Source organism: Ambystoma mexicanum, chromosome 9 (assembly GCF_040938575.1).
Source record: "Ambystoma mexicanum isolate Mex_15411 chromosome 9, UKY_AmexF1_1, whole genome shotgun sequence".
NCBI lineage: Eukaryota > Metazoa > Chordata > Amphibia > Caudata > Ambystomatidae > Ambystoma > Ambystoma mexicanum.
Window position 1 is genome coordinate 1,238,949,449 of NC_090931.1, and position 21,058 is coordinate 1,238,970,506.

The following is a 21,058-nucleotide window of genomic DNA, read 5'->3' on the forward strand; positions in this document are numbered from 1 at the left end:
ATGTGGCGATATGCCTCCTAAATTGGATTGGAGATGTCACTGAATGGAAATAATAGAAGTGTGTAAGAAACCCATTTGGCCAATTACTACAACATGGTCTCAAACCTAAGTTCAGAGTCTGGTGATGAACTAAAACAGGTTGCATGTATAGGTATATTGAGCTTACCTTTAGTCGGATGATGTTTGTCTTGTTTTGCGTATATTCGTGCAAGTGGTGCGATTGCCGTTGGAAGTTTAAACAGCGCTGTTGTGTTAAACCCGGATGTTCAATAAAGTCGGTTTGTATCGCGTGCGCCACGTGATCATAATACGTGTTGTCGTGCAGAGAGCGTCATGTTGGATTGGGGTGATCTAGTGTCTATTTCATATGTGAATTGTGCTGCATTATGTGTTTGAGAATATACTACTACACATTTAGAGCTCACATTGGTATCAAATTCTATAAACAAAGGAAAAATGCTCCAATTGTGAATATATAGAACGTGTTGGATTCACCTATTGGACCCAATACCCGTCGTGGAGATCCTGTACATCTAATATTCTTACATGTCATAGGCTAAGATACAGGTTAGACAGCCCAGATTTTGGTTTGCGATAGTGAACAGTGGCGGTCATATGGAAATGCTAAATGCCCCATATGTACTCAAATCAATTTATAATGCAAAATTACACACTTTGTTGTATCAAAAGCAAAATTTGGAACACAGCCAGAACCCGCATACGAACTGCAATTGTAGAGAAAGGCAAACAAATATTTGGTATAGAGAAACAAGCCATATAACAAGTGGAAATGCAAATAAAATACATATTCTATGGGCTTGTTTCAATATGGCCAAACTTGGCTGCACAAAATGCAAATCCTAACAATCACTAAATAATTAATCAAAGAACATGATGTAGCTCCTGGTCAACATTTAGGCCCGTATATATTGTGTCCATAGACCATATCCAAAAGGCTTCTCTTTTGCGTAGCTGACTTTCCAAGTTCCCCGCTCTTTTTTGGTGGGGAGAGTTTCTCAATTCCATGACATTTGATTTTGGCTAGGTCAGAGTCCGAATGATGTTGGTAAAAGTGAAAAGCTAAAGAAGATTTCATATCCTTGTTCTTAATTGCTCTCAAATGTTCTCCTATTCTGATTTTTAATTTTCTTATCGTGCTGCCAATATATGTCTTATTACATGCTAACTCAGCGAGCTGATGTAATAACTGTTAAAAATACAGTTTTCAAAGTAGCCATCCTGAGCAGACACGAGTTAAGTGGCCTGAAAGGAGCACCCATCAAGAAACTCAAAACCAAATAGACATCCCAAACCGGACAAATAAAAGGAACCAGCGGAAATACATTAGTCAACCTCTTCAGAAACTGGATGATGGTAGGGAGTTTGAAGTAAGAGCCCTGCTCCGGAGAATGCTTGAAAATGGATAGCGCTGCCCGATAATCCTTTGCTGTACAAACTTGTAGTCCCCGATGGGTGAGATGCAGTAGAAAAGAGAACACTGAAGATGTATTGCAAGTGAATGAGTCTATTTTCTTATCTCAACACCAACTGCTAAACTTGTTCCAACTGCAACAGTATAGAGCTTTTGTTGCTGGACTTCTACTCAAAAGCAAAACATCCATTAGGTCTTCCGCGATGTCTGAATCTCTGTATCTCAAACTCTCAGAAACAAGGCATGAAGATTCAGGGTCCTCATGTCTGAATGGAGAAGGCAACCTCCCTCTTGTGAGAGCAGGTCCTCTCATTGGGGAAGACAAATTTGAGGACAGATGGACATGTCCAAAAGTTCCGGATACCACGTTCTCCTGGCCCATTCCGGAGCAATCAGGATCATGTTCTTCACAAACGTTCTCAATCTCCTCAGTACATGTGGAATGACGGGGAGTGGTGGGCACACGTTTTGGAGTGGAAATTCCAAGTCCACTACGAACCCATCCCCTGAAGCTTCTGTTAGAGGAAATTCCCTGGAGCAGAACAGGTTGCATTTCCTGTTGATACTGGACGTGAACAGATCCATTGGAGTGGTTCCCCAAAGGGTAAAAATCTCTAGAAAGACTTCCTGAGCCAACTCACGCTCATGCGAGACTGTGCTCTTCCTGCTCAGAGCATCTGCATTTGTGTTCTCTTCTCCAGCTAGATGAACGGCTGATAGAGATTTTCCTTCTTGTAGTGCCCAAAACCAGAGATGAATCGCCTCTCTGTACAGTGGTAGTGACCCTACACCACCTCGCTGGTAGTGGTAATGCATGGCCACAGTGTTGTCTGTCATTATCAGGACGTTCTTCCCCCACAAAGCAGGCAGTAAGGTCATCAGCGCCAGTCTGATTGCCCTCAGCTCTAAAAGATTGATGTGTAGTCTGGGCTCCAATGGAGACCAACGACTGCTGATTGTTAGATCGTTTGCATGAGATCCTCAACCTGTGTGGGAAGCGTCCTTAACTACTGTTCTCTCTGGCCATGGTAGCCAAAAGGGTTCTGAAGGATCTGCGAAAGAGTAACCATCTTGCACTTGTCCTTCCTCTGGAAATTGTCCAAGATGTCCAAGATGGGTCGCAATACCAACCTCGATTACTGTCCGCTGCAGGTACCAACCCGATTGCACCTTTCTCTAACAGGGTAAAGATATTCTGTAAGAGGAGTGGATCCGGCTCCTTCAAGGACTAACCTCTTGGTGTGGGCAGTCCGGAGGTCTTTTCAGGAAAGGTAAGCAGTATCCATGAGCAACGGTCTGAAGTGCACAAGCATCAGAGGTAATACTCTGCCACACTTACAGATGCTGAGGCAACCTGCCTCCCCCACCACAGTCCTGTGGACTAAGGTCTTAAAGTGGTTTTGGTGTTGCTGTGGCTGCGGATGGCATAGAGGCAGAGGGTGTTGAGGCAATCCTAGCTTCAAGGCCTCGCAAACCACAAGGTTGTTTCCTCTGACCCCTTTGAGTGAACTGTCCTCTCACTATTCCCACGGATGAATAGAAGAGAAAGGACCAACCCCTCCAACCCTGAGGAGTGGAATGGCCTTGCTGGGAATCGATGCACTCAAGGACTTCGCAGCAGCCTTCAAAGACTCCGGTTTCTCCAGAATTACATCAGCTTTTGACTCAAAAAGCAGAGACCCCTAGAGGGGCATACATATCCAGCAACCTAGCTTGGACATCAGGTGCAAAGTCTTATTCCCCCAGTCAACAAAATCTCCTTGTGACTGTACCCGCCGCCATGGCCCGACTAGCAGTCTGCACCGTCTAGCACAGATTGCAAGGATTGGTACATGGCATCCTTGCCATCCTGTACAATGTTTAGGAATCCTCCTTTCTCTTCAGCCGCGGGGATGTGCAGAGCAAAAGTTGGCCAGGGCACAAGTAGCATTAACTGATTTCAATGCCATGCTTCCTGAAGAGAACACTCTCCCCAAGGGTGTCAAATTTGTTATCATCCCTGTCCGGTGGAATAGTGGGATATGCAGCCCCATTGGATGTTGAAGTGGCAGCTTGAACTACCAAACTCTCTGGACTTGGATGTTTAGAAAGGAACTCCGGATCCCAAGAGGGATCCCAAGAGGAAGGCCTAGTTTTCATGGTGAAATCCTTATTAACCACTGGAGTGTTGTCTGCTTTTTCCTTGGGAGGACCCTTGTCAAGGATGTCCGTTAAGTTATCCTGTTCAAACTCCACTGCAGCTCTACCCCAGCCTAGGTATTCAATAACCTTTGACATCACTGACCTATAAGGAGCATCAGCATGCCCAGGGCCCTCAGGTGTTACAAACTCCTTCTGTGGAGAAGTGCCCAGGACACTTGCATCCTTCAGTCTGTCTACTAGGTCTCTCATTCTCGATTCCTCTGAGGTGAGAACATTTGGAGTGCTATACTCCAAATCCAAAAAGTGGGCTTTGATCATACTGCCCCTCATGCTCCTCATATATGGAGCTCATGGCCCCGAAATAGTAATTCTTAGCCAAAGGCTTAAAAGCGCTTCATGCTCCCGATGAGGATGTTGATGGATTAGACAAGGTCGACTTTGATGTCGAAGAGCTTGACGCTGAAACATTCGAGGGAGCATGAGGAGATGTTGCTGGCTTCAATCTCGCTCAAGGTGTCGAGTCCGATGACACCACTCGAGGAATCTTCGAAGGAACTGTGAGGGGTCAGAAATGTGAGTCGGAAAACCTTTAGATGATTTCTCAAAATATGCCATTTTATCAAATCATACGTTTCAGTAAATGCTGCACTATGCCTATCCTGATGGGGATTTACCTGCCTAACAAACTAAAGGATATCTGGCCCTCACACTTATACATATAATACACAAGAAAATATATAGCAATTCACAACATCAACAACAATTGCATTTGAAATGTATTCATAGTCTCTTTATAACCTGGGTAAACTCCCCTTCTCCAGTTTTCAAGTTGGGTTCAGTTCCAATGTTCAACAAAAACAAACAAGGAAATCCGTGTTTGTACCAAAGTTCCAACACAGTTCTTTGCACCTTCAACTTGTCAAAAGAAAGTTTTGCTAAACAAATGTTAAACCCCAGAAAGATCCCTCTTCTTCCTTGAATAGTGATTTCCACTTCATCAAATAGCATCAATGATATTCTTGGTCAGGGTGATTTGCTACCACTTATGAATGTCAAAGAAAACCTAACTTCTTATAGGATTCAACACATGTTCTTAATGTGAACTCTTCTCAGCTCTCCTTTTAGCACCATAAATCACAGTTTGTAACTTTGTCAGGACAACTTCACAGCACCTCCACTTCCACTTCCACTTCCACCTGGTTGACTCCCATACCAGGTCCACCTCTACAAGGATTCACCATGCAGGTCTACTCACCTGCCAGATAGTGTTCCACACTCAACAGTGTTTCTGAAGTTTTAAATATACTGACAACCAAAGGTTTACCACAGCTTCAGCAGTTTGCAGCTTTGACTTTCAACAACTTTTCAGAAATGACCAGATTCATTTTAGTGCCCCTCAACACTTCCAAGTAAGCAAGGCACTCTTCTTCTGAACATTCAACTTCTAGAAGGGCGGTTCTTTGCCACTGTGTCTTTCTACAACACCGGTAGCCAAAACACCCTTTAGGATGTGATTCTACCTTTCGTCCTTTTTGGCTTTGGCAATGTGAGTTTTTATACCAGCTTTAATTTTTATGGAACAATCAACAGGCTTCACCCTTTCACAACCTTGCCTTCGCCCCTTCTCTTCCTGCCGACTAGAGTAGCATAATTGTATGCCTTGTTGTTGGTCTCTTGACTTTAGTCAATGCTTGTACAAATATTTAGGCTTTTGCAATGCTTGCACCACTCTTGGCTTTGGGCAATGTGTGCTCCCGGGAACTCACAATTATTAAAGTTCAGTCACCTAGGTTCAGTGCTACAATTTTTTAATTTTTTTATTTATTACATTTGTTACTCGCCCAGACCCGAGGGTATCACGGCGAAATTTCAAGTGATTTCTTGCATTTTTTACAGTGTTACAATCATATAGAACATATTTTATAATAAGTTACCAATACAGTCATGTGATCAGTTTTCTTATGCTATGTTACAATCGGTCACAATAGCATTAGTTATTAGCACAGTAGCAGGTCACAATTTATTTAAACACTAGTTGCATATCTAGAGGTGACCCCTGGAGATACACTACATATAGTGTTTTGTTCAAAGAAGAGGGGATAAGCTAGAGGTGTTCTAATGCTAGGGTGGAGTGGGTCTGGTTGAAAATTAATATTTGTTGAATAGCCAAGTTTTCAGTGCTTTTTTGAATCTTAGTAGGGAGTCCTCATTTATGATGCTGAGGGGTAGAGCGTTCCAGTGCGATGGGGCTAGGACTTTGAAACTACTTCCTCCTGCTCTACTGTAATTATATTGAGGAACTTCCAAGAGGGCCAGTTTGTTAGATCTCAGTGTTCTACGGGAGATTTTTTTCTTGAGAGTGTTGTTGAGGTAGGTAGGAGCTTTGTTGGTGATGCATTTATAGACGATGCTAAGTGTTTTGAAGATGATTCTTGCTTCAATTGACAGCCAGTGGTTTTCTCTTCTAATACAAGATATATGTTCGGATTTTCTTATACTCAGTGCCGCTCAAAGGGCATTGTTCTGTAATAATTGGATTTTACTTAAGTTTGTTTTTGAGGTTCCTATAAAGAGGATGTTACAGTAGTCCAATTTCGTTAAGATCAGCGCTCTGGCCAAAGTAATGCAATTTGTGGGAGTGAGAAATTGGCGGCTGAGTGAAATAAGTTTTGCAGTGTAGGCTGTGGACGAGGAGAGGGCTGCTATTTTTTTATGCATAGTGAGGTTGGCATCTATATATACACACCAAGGGTTTTGACTTGTTTGAGTACTGGGATAAGAGTACCGTCAATGTTGATGTGTGAGTAGTTAGAATGGAGGGAGCTTATTCTTTTTTGGGAGCCCACGACGAGGACCTCCGTTGTCTCATCGTTAAGGCAGAGGCTGTTTAGAGCCATCCAGTTTGGAATTATAGAGTATACTTTATTGATGGTGTAGGTGTCTTGGGTATAGTCACCTGTAATGGGGATGAGGATCTGGGTGTCATCGGCAAAATTGGTGTAGATGACACCCATATCGTCAAGGGCCGAGAATAAGAGTTTGGTATATGCATTGTATAGGGTAGGCGAAAGGCAGGATTCCCTGGGGGACTCCTATGGGTACTACTATAGGGTCCGCTGCAAGGTTTCCGATGACAACTCTGGATGTGCGGTCTGTTAAAAAGGATTTGATCCACTGAGTGGCGCTGCTGGAGAAGTTGAAGTCTTTTTTTAGGGTGTCGCATAGTTTGTCGTGGTCTACAAGATCAAATGTTGCTGATAGGTCCAGTAATAGTAGGGTAGCTAATTTACCTGAGTCACTGATAGAGTCCAGTTGGATTTTCAAATCCAGTAGGGCTGTCTCCGTACTGTGGTTGGGCCTAAAGCAAGATTGTCTAGCTCCTAGTAAGTTGTTTTGTTCGAGGTGGGTTTGTATTTGGTTGTAAGCTATCTTGTCAATGATTTTAAGTAAGAAAGGGACGATTGTTATGGGCCGGTAGTTCGTGGGCACTGACGGATCTAGTGTGGCCTTTTTTAGTAGAGGGGTGACCCATGCCGCTTTAATGCTAACTGGGATCTGATTGGTGTAGAAAGAGGCATTCACAAAGTTAGTAATTATAGGTGTGAGGGTAGGGGCACATAATTGAATTAGGTGCGCAGGAAAGTTATCTCCTTTGCAGTTTGAGGCTTTAAGTTTGGATATAGTATTTAGTACTACATCTTGGGAGACTGGTGTGAAGTTGAAGAGAGAGATGTTATCTTCTATGTTCATGGTGGTTTGGTTAGACTTGGGATGCTTGTCGGATAGGAGATTTCTTTTGGTGATGATTTTATTTTGTCGAAGCTTGATTTTTGATGCCAGGGCATCTTGGATAGTGGTGCACCATTCTTTACTTGGTTGGACTGGGTTGATTATGGGGATTGGATTCTCTAATTCCTTGAGTATAGTGAATAGTTCTTTGCTGTCAGAGGATGCATTACTAATTCTAGTATTGAAAGCATCTGCTTTATGGGTGATGATGGCTGATTTGCAGTTTTTATTTGCGGTGTTGAATGCTTCCAAGGCTTCTCGGGTATGGGTTTTATTTAACGTGTTCGAGCGATCTTTTAATCCGTCTAAGAGAGACTAGTTCCTCATTAAACCAAAAAGAAGATTTTTTATCCTTACGTTTGGTTTTGTTGACACAGGGTGCTATGGTATCAATTGTGGTAGTGAGACAGTTATGATAAAAGTCTGCCAGGTCACAAGGGTTTTCAGTACTGATCTTTTTATTAATGAGGGAGGTGGCAAATAATGGGTTGAGGTTTTCTGCTGTGAGTTTGCGGATGTTTCTCGTTACATAAGATTCTTCAAAGACCGTTTTAGGTGGGTCTGGTTCGTTACACAAAATAGAGAAGTTCATGCTGTGATGGTCTGACCAGGGTATCGAGATAATGGAGTCTATGGATACTACAACTCAACATCATAGTATCCAATCTAATCACCTCTAGGTTTGCTAAATCTTGAGGCCTTTCTCTTGGCTGTTGGCATTTTAGACACTGCTAAGAATGCCAAATCTAGATGTCTCTGTGTTATGTGCATGTTAGTCACCATTAGGATTGCCAAATCTAGAAGCCCGTCTCTTTGCTGTTTGCATTTTAGCCACTGTCAGGAATGCCAAATCTAGAAGTCTTTTCGCTGTGTGTATGTTAGTCACCATAAGGATTGCCAAATCTAGATGCCTTCTTTTCGCTGCTTGCATTTTAGCCACTGTTAAGAATGCCAAATTTAGTTGTCTTTTTGCTGCGTGCATTTTAAGTCACTGCTAGGTCTGCCAAAGTTAAATGCTTCCTAAGATAGGACGGCCAAATCCAGATGCGCCTGCTGTGTTCTTCTCAGTCAATGTTAGGATTGCCAAACTTTGAAGCCCCGTGCAGCGCACACCCTAGGCATTACTGGACTGTGAAACCCAGAAGCCCCTTCATTTAATGCCACTGTCTACTATGTGCACCTCTAAGACCTACCTCTTATACGCACTTTACTCCCTCCTCTGGACCATACTAACTATTATCTTAACAATGGACCACTTCAATACCATTCCATGTAACCTGCTAGAGAGAAACATCCGGCTCAGAGCTAGACTGCCACGTCTATATGATGTTAAAAATAAAAGAACTATTCCTCCAGGGTCCAGACCTATCCTGACTGCTCCAAATTGCAACCTGCCTACCCTACCTGCAGATAGACGAGCCAAGATACAAATAGACCAACCGCAGGTCCAGAAGAAGCCTAACCTTCCCCCGCCTAGAATCACACAAGGGAAAACTACATCCTCTACCCTGTCAGGTGCCCTCATCAACGCTAGATCCCTCGTAGCACATAATACTGAAATTGCTGACATACTTGCCTCAGATGACTTAGATCTTTTTGCGATCACTGAGACATGGCTCCATGATGCCGCAGGTCCCGCACTCATGATTGCCATACCCGACAATTACAATATACTAAGAGTCGATCGCCCCAACTCTAGGGGAGGTGGCCTGGCTATAATTGCCAAAACTAAATTAGCTGCTAGACTCTGCCCTCACCCTGAAATCACATCCTGCGAACTTCTCTCGGCTAAAATTCCTATTTCAAACAGCACCCCAACGGTCCTCCTGGTATACAGACCACCAGACCCTCTGGGTAATTTTGAAGAAGACCTATCCAGCCTCCTCAGTAACATCATCAAAGACCCTACCCAGCTCCTTCTGCTAGGCGACTTTTAAACGATCATGGCCTTACCCAAAAAGTCTTAGCCCCTACACACATGAAAGGTCGCACATTAGACTGGATAGCTAACAGAAACTGCACTACCACCATTTCTAATATAGTACCTCAGACATGGACTGACCACCACCTTATCTGCTTCTCATCCACCATGTAGCCTCCTAAACCAGCCAACCTGGAAACAGCTCCACCTATGCATACAAGAAGCAAAAGACATTACGGTCGAAAAACTACTTCCGCTTCTCCTACCAGATCTTAGAGCTAGTACTATTTACTCTAATCCAAATACGCTAGTGGAGACATTTAACAATACTATGTCCAAAGCATTGGACGCCATTGCCCCTATCAAAGAACGCAAAAGTAAACGAAAAGCCCACCTTAACTCATGGTTTACCCCCCATCTTAAAGAATTACGAACCTAAAAACGCAAACTACAAGCCATTTGGAGGCACACACCCTCAATTGAGAATAAAACCCTACTTGACAATCTTGCCAAACATTACAAGAAGGAAATAATTCAAAGTAAAAAAGATACACTCAACGAGAGAATCAGTAAAGCTAACTCCAACTCGAAAGAACTCTTTTCCATCCTTCGGTAAATGGAAAATCCGATCACTCCCATTGACAACGTTCCCAACGACAAACAATGGTGCACGAGTATCCAAAATGCCTTAGCAAACAAAATTACAACTCTTCAATCTAAAATTGCTAAAAAAAAGCCTCCCTGAGCGCCACTGCAACCCAGACCACCCAATGGCCGGATACACCCAGAACAGTTACCCAATTCAACTGTGAACCATTCAGATTCACCAACATATCCATAGTGGAAACTGAAAAGGTGATATCTTCCCTGAAACCTTCCAATTGTCAAGGCGACAGCTGCCCTGCACAAGTCATTAAGGACGCAGCCAGAGACTTAGCACCCTTCATAGCTAAGCTAATTAACGCATCCTTTAGAACCAGCACTGTACCCACTAACCTCAAAGAATCATGGGTACTGCCCCTCCTTAAAACACAGACCCTTGACCCAGCCATCCCTACTAATTACAGGCCCATCACTACGGTACTATTTCTCCTTAAAATTATCGACAGAGTAACCTACCTCCAGATACAAAACTATCTAGAGACGAACCAATTACTAGGTTCGCGCCAATCTGGTTTCAGACCACTACACGGCACTGAAGCGGCTCTAATTGACCTTAAGACTCAAATCGACGAGTTGAAGGATAAAGGCAACACAGCTATGCTTCTCCTCCTTGACTTTTCGGCAACCTTTGACTTGGTGGACCATGCAGTGTTATGCAACCACCTAGCATCTGCCGCCTACTTCTCAAGTGAAGCGATAGCTTGGGTACAATCCTTCCTGGCCAACCGGACGATGAGAGTGTTCTCCCCTTCAGCCTCTGCGGACCCAATACATATCACCTGTGGTGTCCCACAAGGTTCATGTGTCTCCCCCACAATGTATAATATCTTCACTAAGCCACTCTTCGACAAACTTGACAGACTGGGGATAACATACACCAACTATGCGGACGATACTCAGATCCTCATACCACTTTCTGGCAACTTTGTCGAAGAAACAGCTCTAGTAAATAAGATTTATCTCCTCATTCAGGCATGGATGGCCTCACACGGCCTCTGCCTGAACGACGACAAAACAGAGATACTGATCTTGGGCTCCGACTCCAACCTCAAAAAACTCACTCCCAATTACCGTGCCTTCAATATTGATGGCAATTTAATCAAAGTGGCAACTGAGGTAAAAACTCTAGGTTTCTACCTCGACGCTACACTTTCTCTCAAAAAACAAACCAATGCCCTTGCATCCTCGACTGCCTACACTTGCAAATTAATCAAGGCTTGCAGACCTTACCTCTCCAAATCCAACTGCATAACACTAGCCAACGCCCTAGTAATGTCGAAATTAGACTACTGCAACGCCCTCTACTCGGGGTCCAGCAAGTCTATCATAAACAAAATGCAAACACTACAAAATAATGCCCTTAGAGCAGCTCTGGACATACTTCGCAGAGCACACATATCCAATACTAGGAAAGAGCATCACTGGCTAAAAATCAGCGACAGAGTCCTCCTCAAAACACTATCCCTCACTCACAAAGGACTGAACAACAACGCCACCCCTCCATACATTTCAGATAAACTAAATAGAAAATCGTTCACATAGCACACAAGAGCAGCTAACCACCTCTTGCTTGTAATTCCGAAATTTAAATTTAAAAAAACGGGCGGAGCCATTTTCCCTGTAAAAGCTGCTTGCGCATGGAAGGCCCCCCCCACTGCACTGAGAGCTAATCTACCATACTCAAGCTTTAGACGCCACATACAAAAGTGGCTCTGGTCTAACGCCAACTAACTCTCTTGGCCTGGATTCACCATTGGCTCCCACGGTGAATAACCACTATGTCATTCCTGTTCCCTGACCTGACTTCCTCGTGGTATAGGAACCCCCCTCCTCCTGTACCCCTTATACATGCTTGCTAAATTGTTAAAAACATTTGTACTTTATCTTCTGTATGCACTATTGTATGTAACTAAGCTCAAGTATTCTTGTAACTGCTGCGCCCGGCTACCCCTGGGTTTTGGTGCGCATTATCAAACAAACTAAGCTAAACTAAACTAATATTCTCCCTTTTGTGTGGGTAGGAGCGTTCACTAATTGTGTGAAGGCCATGTCTTTGAGTGCACTGTAAAGAGCTTCTGCTTTGTGGTCTTGTGTATCATTGAAACCTAGGTTCAAGTCCCCTAAAACAAGACATTTTGTGTTTGGTTTAATAAGTGGTGTTAGCAGTAGTGGTATGTCTATTTCTGGCTGAGATTTGGCGTTAGTGCTCTATAGATAGATATTATGTTTATGGTAGTCTTATGGTTCGTAGCTAGTGTGGCTAGCAGGACTTCGTAACCGTCTGTGTTCTCAATAGGGCAGGTTCTTATTTTGAGCTGGGTTTTAGCAATAATAGCTACTCACCCACCTATTGATTTCATTCTATCTGTCCTAAGGATGGTGTAATCTGGAGGAATGGCAATAGCGAGTGGAGGTCCGGAAGCTTGGTGTAGCCAGGATTCCATCACTATAAGTAAGTCAAGTTGTTGCTCCATGATATAGTCATATATTTCTGTGGCATGAGCAGGTATAGAACGTGCATTAATGAGTGCTGCTTTGAGGAGTATAGGAGATGATGGCTCTTGGACTAGGGGGGATGGGTGTTTATTAGTAGTCTTAAGATAGTGGATTGTTGATTGGTTGTGGTAGTCCTTTTGGGGCGTGTAGATTGAGTCACTAGTGGAAGAGAGCTTCCTGTGGTGGCAGTGGTGGAGGAGGAACTTATATTTATATTGGGATGGTTTATGAATCGGGTTCTGAGTCTTTGGGTTCTTACGAGTCCTAGTAGAGGGATTTGTTTTGTTTGCTTAACTTTGGGGTGGTCCCTGTTCTGAGTGCAAAAAGTGGTAAAGGTCCGTGATCTAAGTCTGGAGCGTGTAAGTGAACTGAGGACCGGAGTATTCATTTTAGGCAATTTATTGTAAGTAGATGAGTAGGGTGTGCTGACTCTTTGCGGCTTTTGGATCCCTATATGGTCTGTGGGACTATTAATCAAATGGTGGTGATGTTGGGGAAATGGGTTGGTGAGAGGCAAGAAGGGCGTAGGACAGGGAATGGGGTGATGACGGGGGCATGCTTCTCTAGAGAGGCCATTATCATGGATAATAAAGTGTGAGCCTATGCAAGGTGTGTCATACGGTACAATCCAAAGGGAAACATGAGTAGTAATCAACCTGGCATGGTTCAGATAGATGAGGAGGGTTAGTTGGGTACCGGCTAGCCGTAGTGTGACTGGAAGGTCACACCTATGGGGCGAGTCAGGGCGAGTAAAGAGCAGAAGGCTGCTGCTACGTGGTTGGGAGATGTAGAGGTGCAGAACTGGGCAGTGACAGGAGCGTTTACTTAATACATTTCCAATGAGCTAAGGGTACTACACAGTTGTATACTGAAATGTAGTAGCAATGGCAGGGTTTACTAGAAATATCCCAGGCAATCTAGATGCGACTGTGCACCTATGTGCTAGAAATGGCAAAAATAGCAGGGCTTGCTAAACACATTCACTACAATCTAGATGCGACTGTGCACCTATGTGCTTGAAATGGCAACAATAGCAGGGCTTGCTAAACACATCATTGCAATCTAGATACAACTGTGCACCTATGTGCTTGAGATGTCAGCAGCAATGGAACTTACTTGAACCTTGCAGGCAGACTAAAGAGGGCCTACGGAATCAGGGGATAAGTAATCTAGGCTATATGGACACATGTGAGGGTAACACCAAGGTTATGTGATGTTGCGGCAGACAACAAAACAGGTTAGTTATGAGAACGCATCAACAGTCAAAGGTATACATATAAGTGATTGGCTGCCGTATTTTCAACACTAACACTCAGCATGTCGGGGCTGCAGCACAGTTAAAGCCATAGCTAGCAATTAGAAGGTAGAGTGGAGAGTCTTACAGTCAGTATGGCAGAGGTGCAGGGGTCCGGGCTCTCGGCTCTTCCGGCTCCTGACAGGCTCCAGATAGGAGGAGCTTTATGGTGTGTGCCCTAGGGGTGGGCCAGCTTGTCACCTGCCGGCGCGGGATTGGTGGGATAAGGGCGAAGGTGACCAAAACAGGCGAGGGGGCTGATCTTGGCCAAGTCCTAGGCCAAATCAAACAAAGAAGCAAGGTGGAAAACACTCACGACCACCTTGGAATGGCAGATGCCTCGTGGCATTCAATGGTGGCTCTATTTGAAATGCAAATAAAGCAGTAAAAGCAGAGCAGCAATTCGACTTGATGCCTGGAATCGGGTTGCAGACGTCGGAAATATCGTGCAGATAGAGCGGATCTGTGTCACGATGCACTTTCAGTGCAGGACCGGCTCCAAAACATTGGGGCGATTGCCCGGGGCCCTACCTTGCATCCGGATGATGCCCAGGTCCTCCTGGTGGCAAGGGGACTGCTCCAGCAGTCGAGGGGCTCCTGCTCCTCCAGCATAAAGGCGAAGTGGAGCTTCGACTGCTTCATAAATGACTCTTCCTTTAACCTTCACTTCAGAATCACTTTTACACACACCCGACCAGTCGTTCATCTGTTCTCTTCAGTTTAAAATTCAATTAGTGTTATTTAGAGAGCTTTACTCATACGTGAATGAAACTAGAGAGTTTTACTCGTATGCAAGTGCTTCTTTTGTTGCATTCCATTGTCCAATAATTAACGGTCGGGTTAATAATGCTTTCACTCGCACGCAAGTGATTCTCCCTGGCTACAGTTGCCTGCCTTTGTTTGCGCAAAGGACCAGAATGCTCAGTAACACTCACCAGCTTCTGTCTTCACTCCCTTCATGTGCTGCAGGACTAACTGCTCCTGGCTCCTTTTCAACAGACAAATTTCCTCGTTGAAGTGGTCTTCTTCCCGTCTTGCTCTCGAGACCCTCAGCTGCACATCACCTCCCAGCCATGGTCTTGGGCACGCATCATGTTGCACAGTCTCAGCAATAAAGGTTCACATGTAGAAAAAGCAGCCCTCATTCACGCTTTCCGCTGCGCAACCTCTCAGGACCGGCAGCTGGAATCTGCTTCACAGTGGTCCTGTGCCCTCTCTTTCCACCAACCTCTGTTTGCACTGCCAACAACATACTCTCCTTCTGCTGCTGCTACTGCTACTACTACTACTACTACTACTACTACTGCAGCTCTACATCCATCTAATGGCCTGCACCTGAGGGGAGCCCTTTAAGCCTCTCTGCTTCCCTCGGGTGTGGGTAATTTGCCATAACAAGCTGACCACTCCTCAACATTGCTCTTAAGACCTCTTCTCCCCCCCCCAGTACTTAGGGAATTATGGGACTTGAAGTCCACAATAAGTTAGGTTTTCTAGTCAGCTTTACAAGAGTTTACCTGAAAAGGGGAAGGCAGATCATTTAAGGCATTATTTACAGATTTTCTTTCAGTGTAGCTCTGGAAGGTAGGATGGTGTCTAACTTTGTACATCTCAGGCAGGCTTTCCTTTCTTAAGCTATTTAGGGATTTCCCATTAGTTTTACCCACATCAGGATGTTTAATGTTTGTATTAGACACATCACGACAATAAGTCATTACACGCCTTGGTAGTTGTAAAAGGTTCTTCCCTTTTAGAGACTAATACTGCGTCTGATCCGGCGGAATCTCCTCAGCACCCGGAGCATTGCCTCCTCCCAGGTGATCCTCATTCAGAGCACCAATCCCAAGGTCAGGATCAGGAAGAGTCTGCCTTTCCCTGTCCACCTGAGAGGAGACTTTAGGCAGGGGTTAAGTGAGGAATCCGCAGGATCCATTACAGAACCTTCAAGGTCTTTCTGTCCGGGCTCTTAGGCACGCCAACAGAAGATTTCAACGACGCCCTGTCGGCCTTGCGAGGAGAGGAGCAATGGAGTCAGAAGCCTTTTTTGATTTAATCAAAGGTGATGATGATGCTGCCTTTGAAAATACCTCCAACATTTGTAGTCAGAAATCCTGTTTTCTATCGGGCAAGGAGGACGACTGGAATCAAGGGCGTTGCTTCCTGGATTTCCTCGAAGACGATGACGAGTGTCAAGACAGCGACCTAAATGATTTCAAGATCTCATCTTTGACGGGGAGGTAGAATAGAACCTGGGTTAAGACCTACCCAGCGCAAGGATCCCTTCCTCTCATTTTGGGCCTTAACTTTCACTGACAGGAGCCACAGTCGTTGACCTTATGGGTCGTACCCAAACACCAGAGACATAATCGGTGCGGGTCTGTGATGGACAACTTTGACTTGCAATCCGAACATCTCTTGAATCCAGTTTTCGGGCTAGACATTGAGTAAAGGGATACCACAATGAAAATAATCACAATGGCGAGTGAACCGTTTCAAAGCGTAGCTCTGCGGAAAGACAGAACTGTGGCAACCAGCGTGCTGTGTGCCATTTATACTGATGTAGATGTAACAGTAGAGAGCGGATGGCGGCCACTGAGGGACACAAAGTCAATTAAGCATGGCATTCTCTCTGCTGTAAAACGTTTCCACAGCTGCAAGCAGGATTTCGGAGTATATCAAAGATGAGGGATATGTGGGAGGACAATATCCATTAGAAAATGCGTTCCACAAGAGCTGGCCAAGAATTTCTGAAAAGGACTCTGGTAGATCTGTGGCTATGGAAAGACCTGTGGAAATATAGCGGTAAACAAGATGACAAGGGAGCATGCACCATTAAGGCAAAGAAGCCAATGGATGGGACTTGGACAGCAATAGGTAACATTGTGCCAGGTCAATGGGCAAAATGCAACTGGACCTGTGTCACTCATCATGATGTATGGGAAGTGTGCCCTCCAGGAATCGCTGCTCGATTTTGTTTTACTTCTGCTCGAAGGACAACCCCCAATATTTGAATAGAGATTGGCTTAAATTGGAAGAGTTGGCCCTTGCTACCTTGACAGTTGCAATGTCTTAGCAAGTTAGCATGTGGACAGTTCATATTGTTAGGTATTAAAATATGTTGGTATCTTGGAACACGTGTTAAAGAGTTTAAAAGGAAACTGGTTATTTCAGGAAAGTGGCACAGTCGAATTAGTGTCTATGGTTTCGGTGGATATCCATTTTGTATTGTAGGCGGAGATGAAGTAACACTGTATTGACCAGCAGAGGAGCAAAAGGGCGTCAAGTCTCTACATGGAGTTTGAGCAAGGGTTGACAGAGTTTAATCCATAGTAGATTTGAGAATGTGTTTGCGTTGTTGAAGGAAATTGAAAAGTTGGAGGGCATACGTAAAGACGTGCATATCCTTGAAGTTGTGTTTAGTAATGAGAAGACAGCTTTTGAGGTTTCCCAAAGTACTGCCACTGTGTACTCCCTATGATGCATTATGCTCCGTCACCAAGGGAATTCAAGGGAATTCAAGGGAAACCTTTCCTTGCCACTTCAGTGTGTGAGATACGGTTCTTTTGGCAGGATTAATCATTAGCTACCATACAAGAAGCAAAATAAAAATAAATTCTGCATCTCTAGACCACAGGGAATGATGTATGAAAAAGATCATTATTATTTAATTATGTTGCTGGAAATATGTGATTAAGCAAGAGATGTGCATATGGAATGGAATGGAATGTAGCAATGCATATTGAAATTAATATTGTAATGCAACGGAGATATAAAAAGGTCTCTCTGCATTGGAGTGGTTCCCATGAAACTGAAGTTGCTCTGTAACAGAGTGAAGCACTAAAGCCATACCCAAGATATGTATCTTGATTAAAGTTTCACTGAAAGTACAAACGGGGGAATATGGAAAATTAAAGTTAATAAAGGTTTGAACGGAGGAGAGCAGGAAAACCTTTTTGAGGAAGTCTCTGAGATTATAAATACCTATCAATCATATGTCCTTGCGCCAAGACATCACTTGCCATCCACCTTTCCTTAGTTTCCTCTCTTACAGTGAACTATTTTAGGTAAACCCGTTTATGGCTTGGCTAACACTTGTAAACATTCTAGACACACATGCATGCTCAGATGGAAGGTTCTGTCTGGCTGGGGTTGCTCAGTAACCTGCATACAGCAGCCACAAACCGGCTCAAACTGGTAAAGAAAATAAGGGCTCATGATCGTCAGGAAATAGTTATGGGGGTGGAGGTCTCGCGTCTCCCGGCCAGGATCAACACAACGCATATTGTCAGATGAAGTCACTACCGGATGTGGAAATAGGAAAAAGACTATATGAGGCGGTGAATGAAATCCATTCTTTTGGCAGGAGGTCGAAATGTTGAATGCGTGTGCTGAAATGTCTAGCTCAGGGGACTAATGTTCTATAAAAGATAAGGGGTCAGGAGGGCGGGTCATGTCAGGTCAGTAAGGTGGGGACATATTAGGCGCAGGATGCCGTTTTGCTTTACTTGCAAGCCAATGAACAAACAATGCCTCCATTTCCATCATCTGAAATTGTTGCGCGAATGTGGCTTGAATTCTGCACCAATAAAACAGAATGTACACAAACATGGAAGCATTTTTCTAATGTTAAAATGAATACACTACAAGGATACACTTTTTCTTATGCTGTCCTAATACGGCACCTATTACATTTTTGTACTTGGCTGTTCAAACTTTCTGTAGCACATGCAACGTAAATATACATTAAAATCCCATATGCTCAACAGAAAACATTCAGAAAATGATCTGCAATTGAACATCCAATATTTGATCCAAAATTGTGAGTCACAATGTTGTTAGTTTGACAAGATTTTTGACTGATGAATAAATAAACACTATAAAGATACAATTTCTACTTTCAGATACAGAAGTGACCCATACAAGACTGTTATTCTTACCAAAGAACATTGGTATATCAAGCTTATCTTCTCGGTCTACTTTCCGCTTAATCATTACAATGTAGACAGCATAAAGCATTGCTCCAACTAAAGACCAGAGTGAACCTAGAATATAAAATGTGGGTTAAAAGAATTCGGTTTTCAGAATAAATCAGTCCCAAGTAAAACATGATTATTTGTGTTTACCATCAACAATTCTTTGTTCAAAATCAGCAATAAAACAGGTTCTTAGTTGATGTAAGGAATATTGCCACTTATCCCATTCTTTTGCCTTCTCTGGAATCCATTTTCTCAGTTCATCTAGGTCTGTCTCTGCAAAACTGCAGCCTTGGCCTGTGTGACCTCTGTTTACCAATAACATACCACATTTCAGCACACGTAAGAAGGAAATTATAAATTACTCACCCAACGTACTCTTAGTCCATAGTCCACTTTCCTCCATACTGTATGGGCGTCCATTCCAAGGGACGGGAGACGGAACCTTTTTCACCAGAAAAAAACCTACTTCCCCTTTAAATTTAGAGGCGGGCTGGGGTGCGGCCCAGGGAGCATGCGCTGACCTGACTCTGCCCTCTGACGCCACACCTCAGTCCCTATTGACGCGTCGACAATAGATTTTACATTGCCTAATGACACCAGTATTATTAGGGGGGGAGGTTGGTGGGACGTATGGAGGAAAGGGGACTATGGACTAAAAGTACGTTAGTAACTACGGTGAGTAACTTATAATTACTCTTACGTCCCGTCCCCTTTCCTCCATACTGTATGGGCGGTTACAAATGATTTTAGCCCCAGGGTGGAGAGGAAACCCTCCTTAAGCAAATAGGTTCCTGAGAACCGCCTGTCTGGATGCCGGTTCTAGATCTGATGCAGCTTTCAAACAGTAATGCTTACAGAAAGCCGAGGGAGAGGCCGAAGTGGCCGCCCTGCTTATGACTTACCAAGGAAATGACGATGGCCGTTGCCTTGGCCCTGAATGCGTGGGCATGCATGTTGGCCGGGAGCGGCTTGTGCTGGCCCTCATACACTTCTCTGATGGAAGAGACCATTGAGCGGGATATGGAGGCCTTAGAGGCCCGATAGTCTGGCCTCGACCCTCCGAAAGTGACAAATAGGGCGTCCGACTTGCAGACCCCTTGGTCCTTTCCAAGTAGGATTTTAGGGCACGCCTGACATTCAGGCAGTGCAGCACTCTCTTTGCTTCATCCTTGGGATCCGGAAAGAACGTAGGAAGGACTATTTCCTAGTTCAAGTGAAATGCAGATGACACCGTGGGCAGAAATGCCGGGTGCGTCCGCATGACTACCATGTCCTTGTGAAAGGTGGTATATGGTTCAGAGACGACCAGCGCCTGGATCTTGCTGACTCTGCAAGCCGAGGTAAGACCAACTAGTAAGGCCATCTTGATGGTGACCAGCCTGATGTCCACAGACGCCATTGGCTCGAATGGTTTGTGCGCCAGAGCGCCCACAACGGGTGCGGTCTCTTGACGGCCGGGTGGAGCCTAGCGAGACCAGTCAGATGTTTCTTGACGATCGGCTTGGAGGAGGAAAAAATTCCCTCCTCCGAGTTCCTGTAAGCCCCAATGGCTGCAAGGTATGTGCCAAAAGCCAACAAAAAATGTCCCCACAGGTTACAGTCTATAGATGATACGGTATCTAAATTACCTATACACACCTAATTTTCACTGCACAAAAAAGCAAGTAAATGAACAACCAAATGATATTAAACCAAGGAGAATGTCAAAGTAAAGGATCACTACTTTCTGGGTGGGCTAATTCGTAATTCCAGGTGGTGTCCAGAATTTGTGTGTTCAAAATAACATTTTGTATGTAAATGGTGGCACACTCGATGCCATTAACAAGAACATATCATTCAGTTTTTTCACTCAGCTGAACATAAATTCTAACTAGAGACTTCAAAAATACTTTTCTTCATTTAATATAAAACATAAAATAGTCTTTTTTACATGAGCCTCAACAGCACCTTACAGGGCAATCAACAATATTATTTTAAAGTAAGCTCAACTTCAAGTATATTGCATATCACAAAATACTACCAACATTTGAATAAATCATAAATCATAAATCAATATAACGATTGGATGTCAACAAACAAAACAGGAAAATCTGTGAAATCAGAAAAAGCAAAAGTAATCATGAATAAATAAGGGAAGAGAAAAAGACTTCCCAATGCATAACAATTTCACTAAGTATCACAAGAGTTCAATTACTCTCCTCCATTGGGGGGTGTTGTTAAATGGCTCAGTTTACACTCAACTTCAAATTAGTCCAAACCATATATAATCTCCAACTGTGCCAGAGAGGTGTTCAATTGTTGTTCTTTGTAGAGATTGGAGGTAGATTGCTAGTGTAAATTAATCCATG

The 21,058-nt window shown here is 43.9% G+C and overlaps 1 protein-coding gene across 6 annotated transcripts in view; it reads right to left on the minus strand.

Moving 5' to 3' along the window:
• Nucleotides 1–21,058, minus strand: part of SLC35F5 (solute carrier family 35 member F5) — a 1,900,137-nt gene that overhangs the window by 620,594 nt on the left and 1,258,485 nt on the right. For all 6 annotated transcript variants that reach the window (XM_069616580.1, XM_069616583.1, XM_069616584.1 and 3 more), the window contains one exon: nucleotides 18,672–18,776. In XM_069616580.1, coding sequence (XP_069472681.1) covers nucleotides 18,672–18,776 — 105 coding nt within the window. The remainder of the gene's footprint in view (nucleotides 1–18,671; nucleotides 18,777–21,058) is intronic.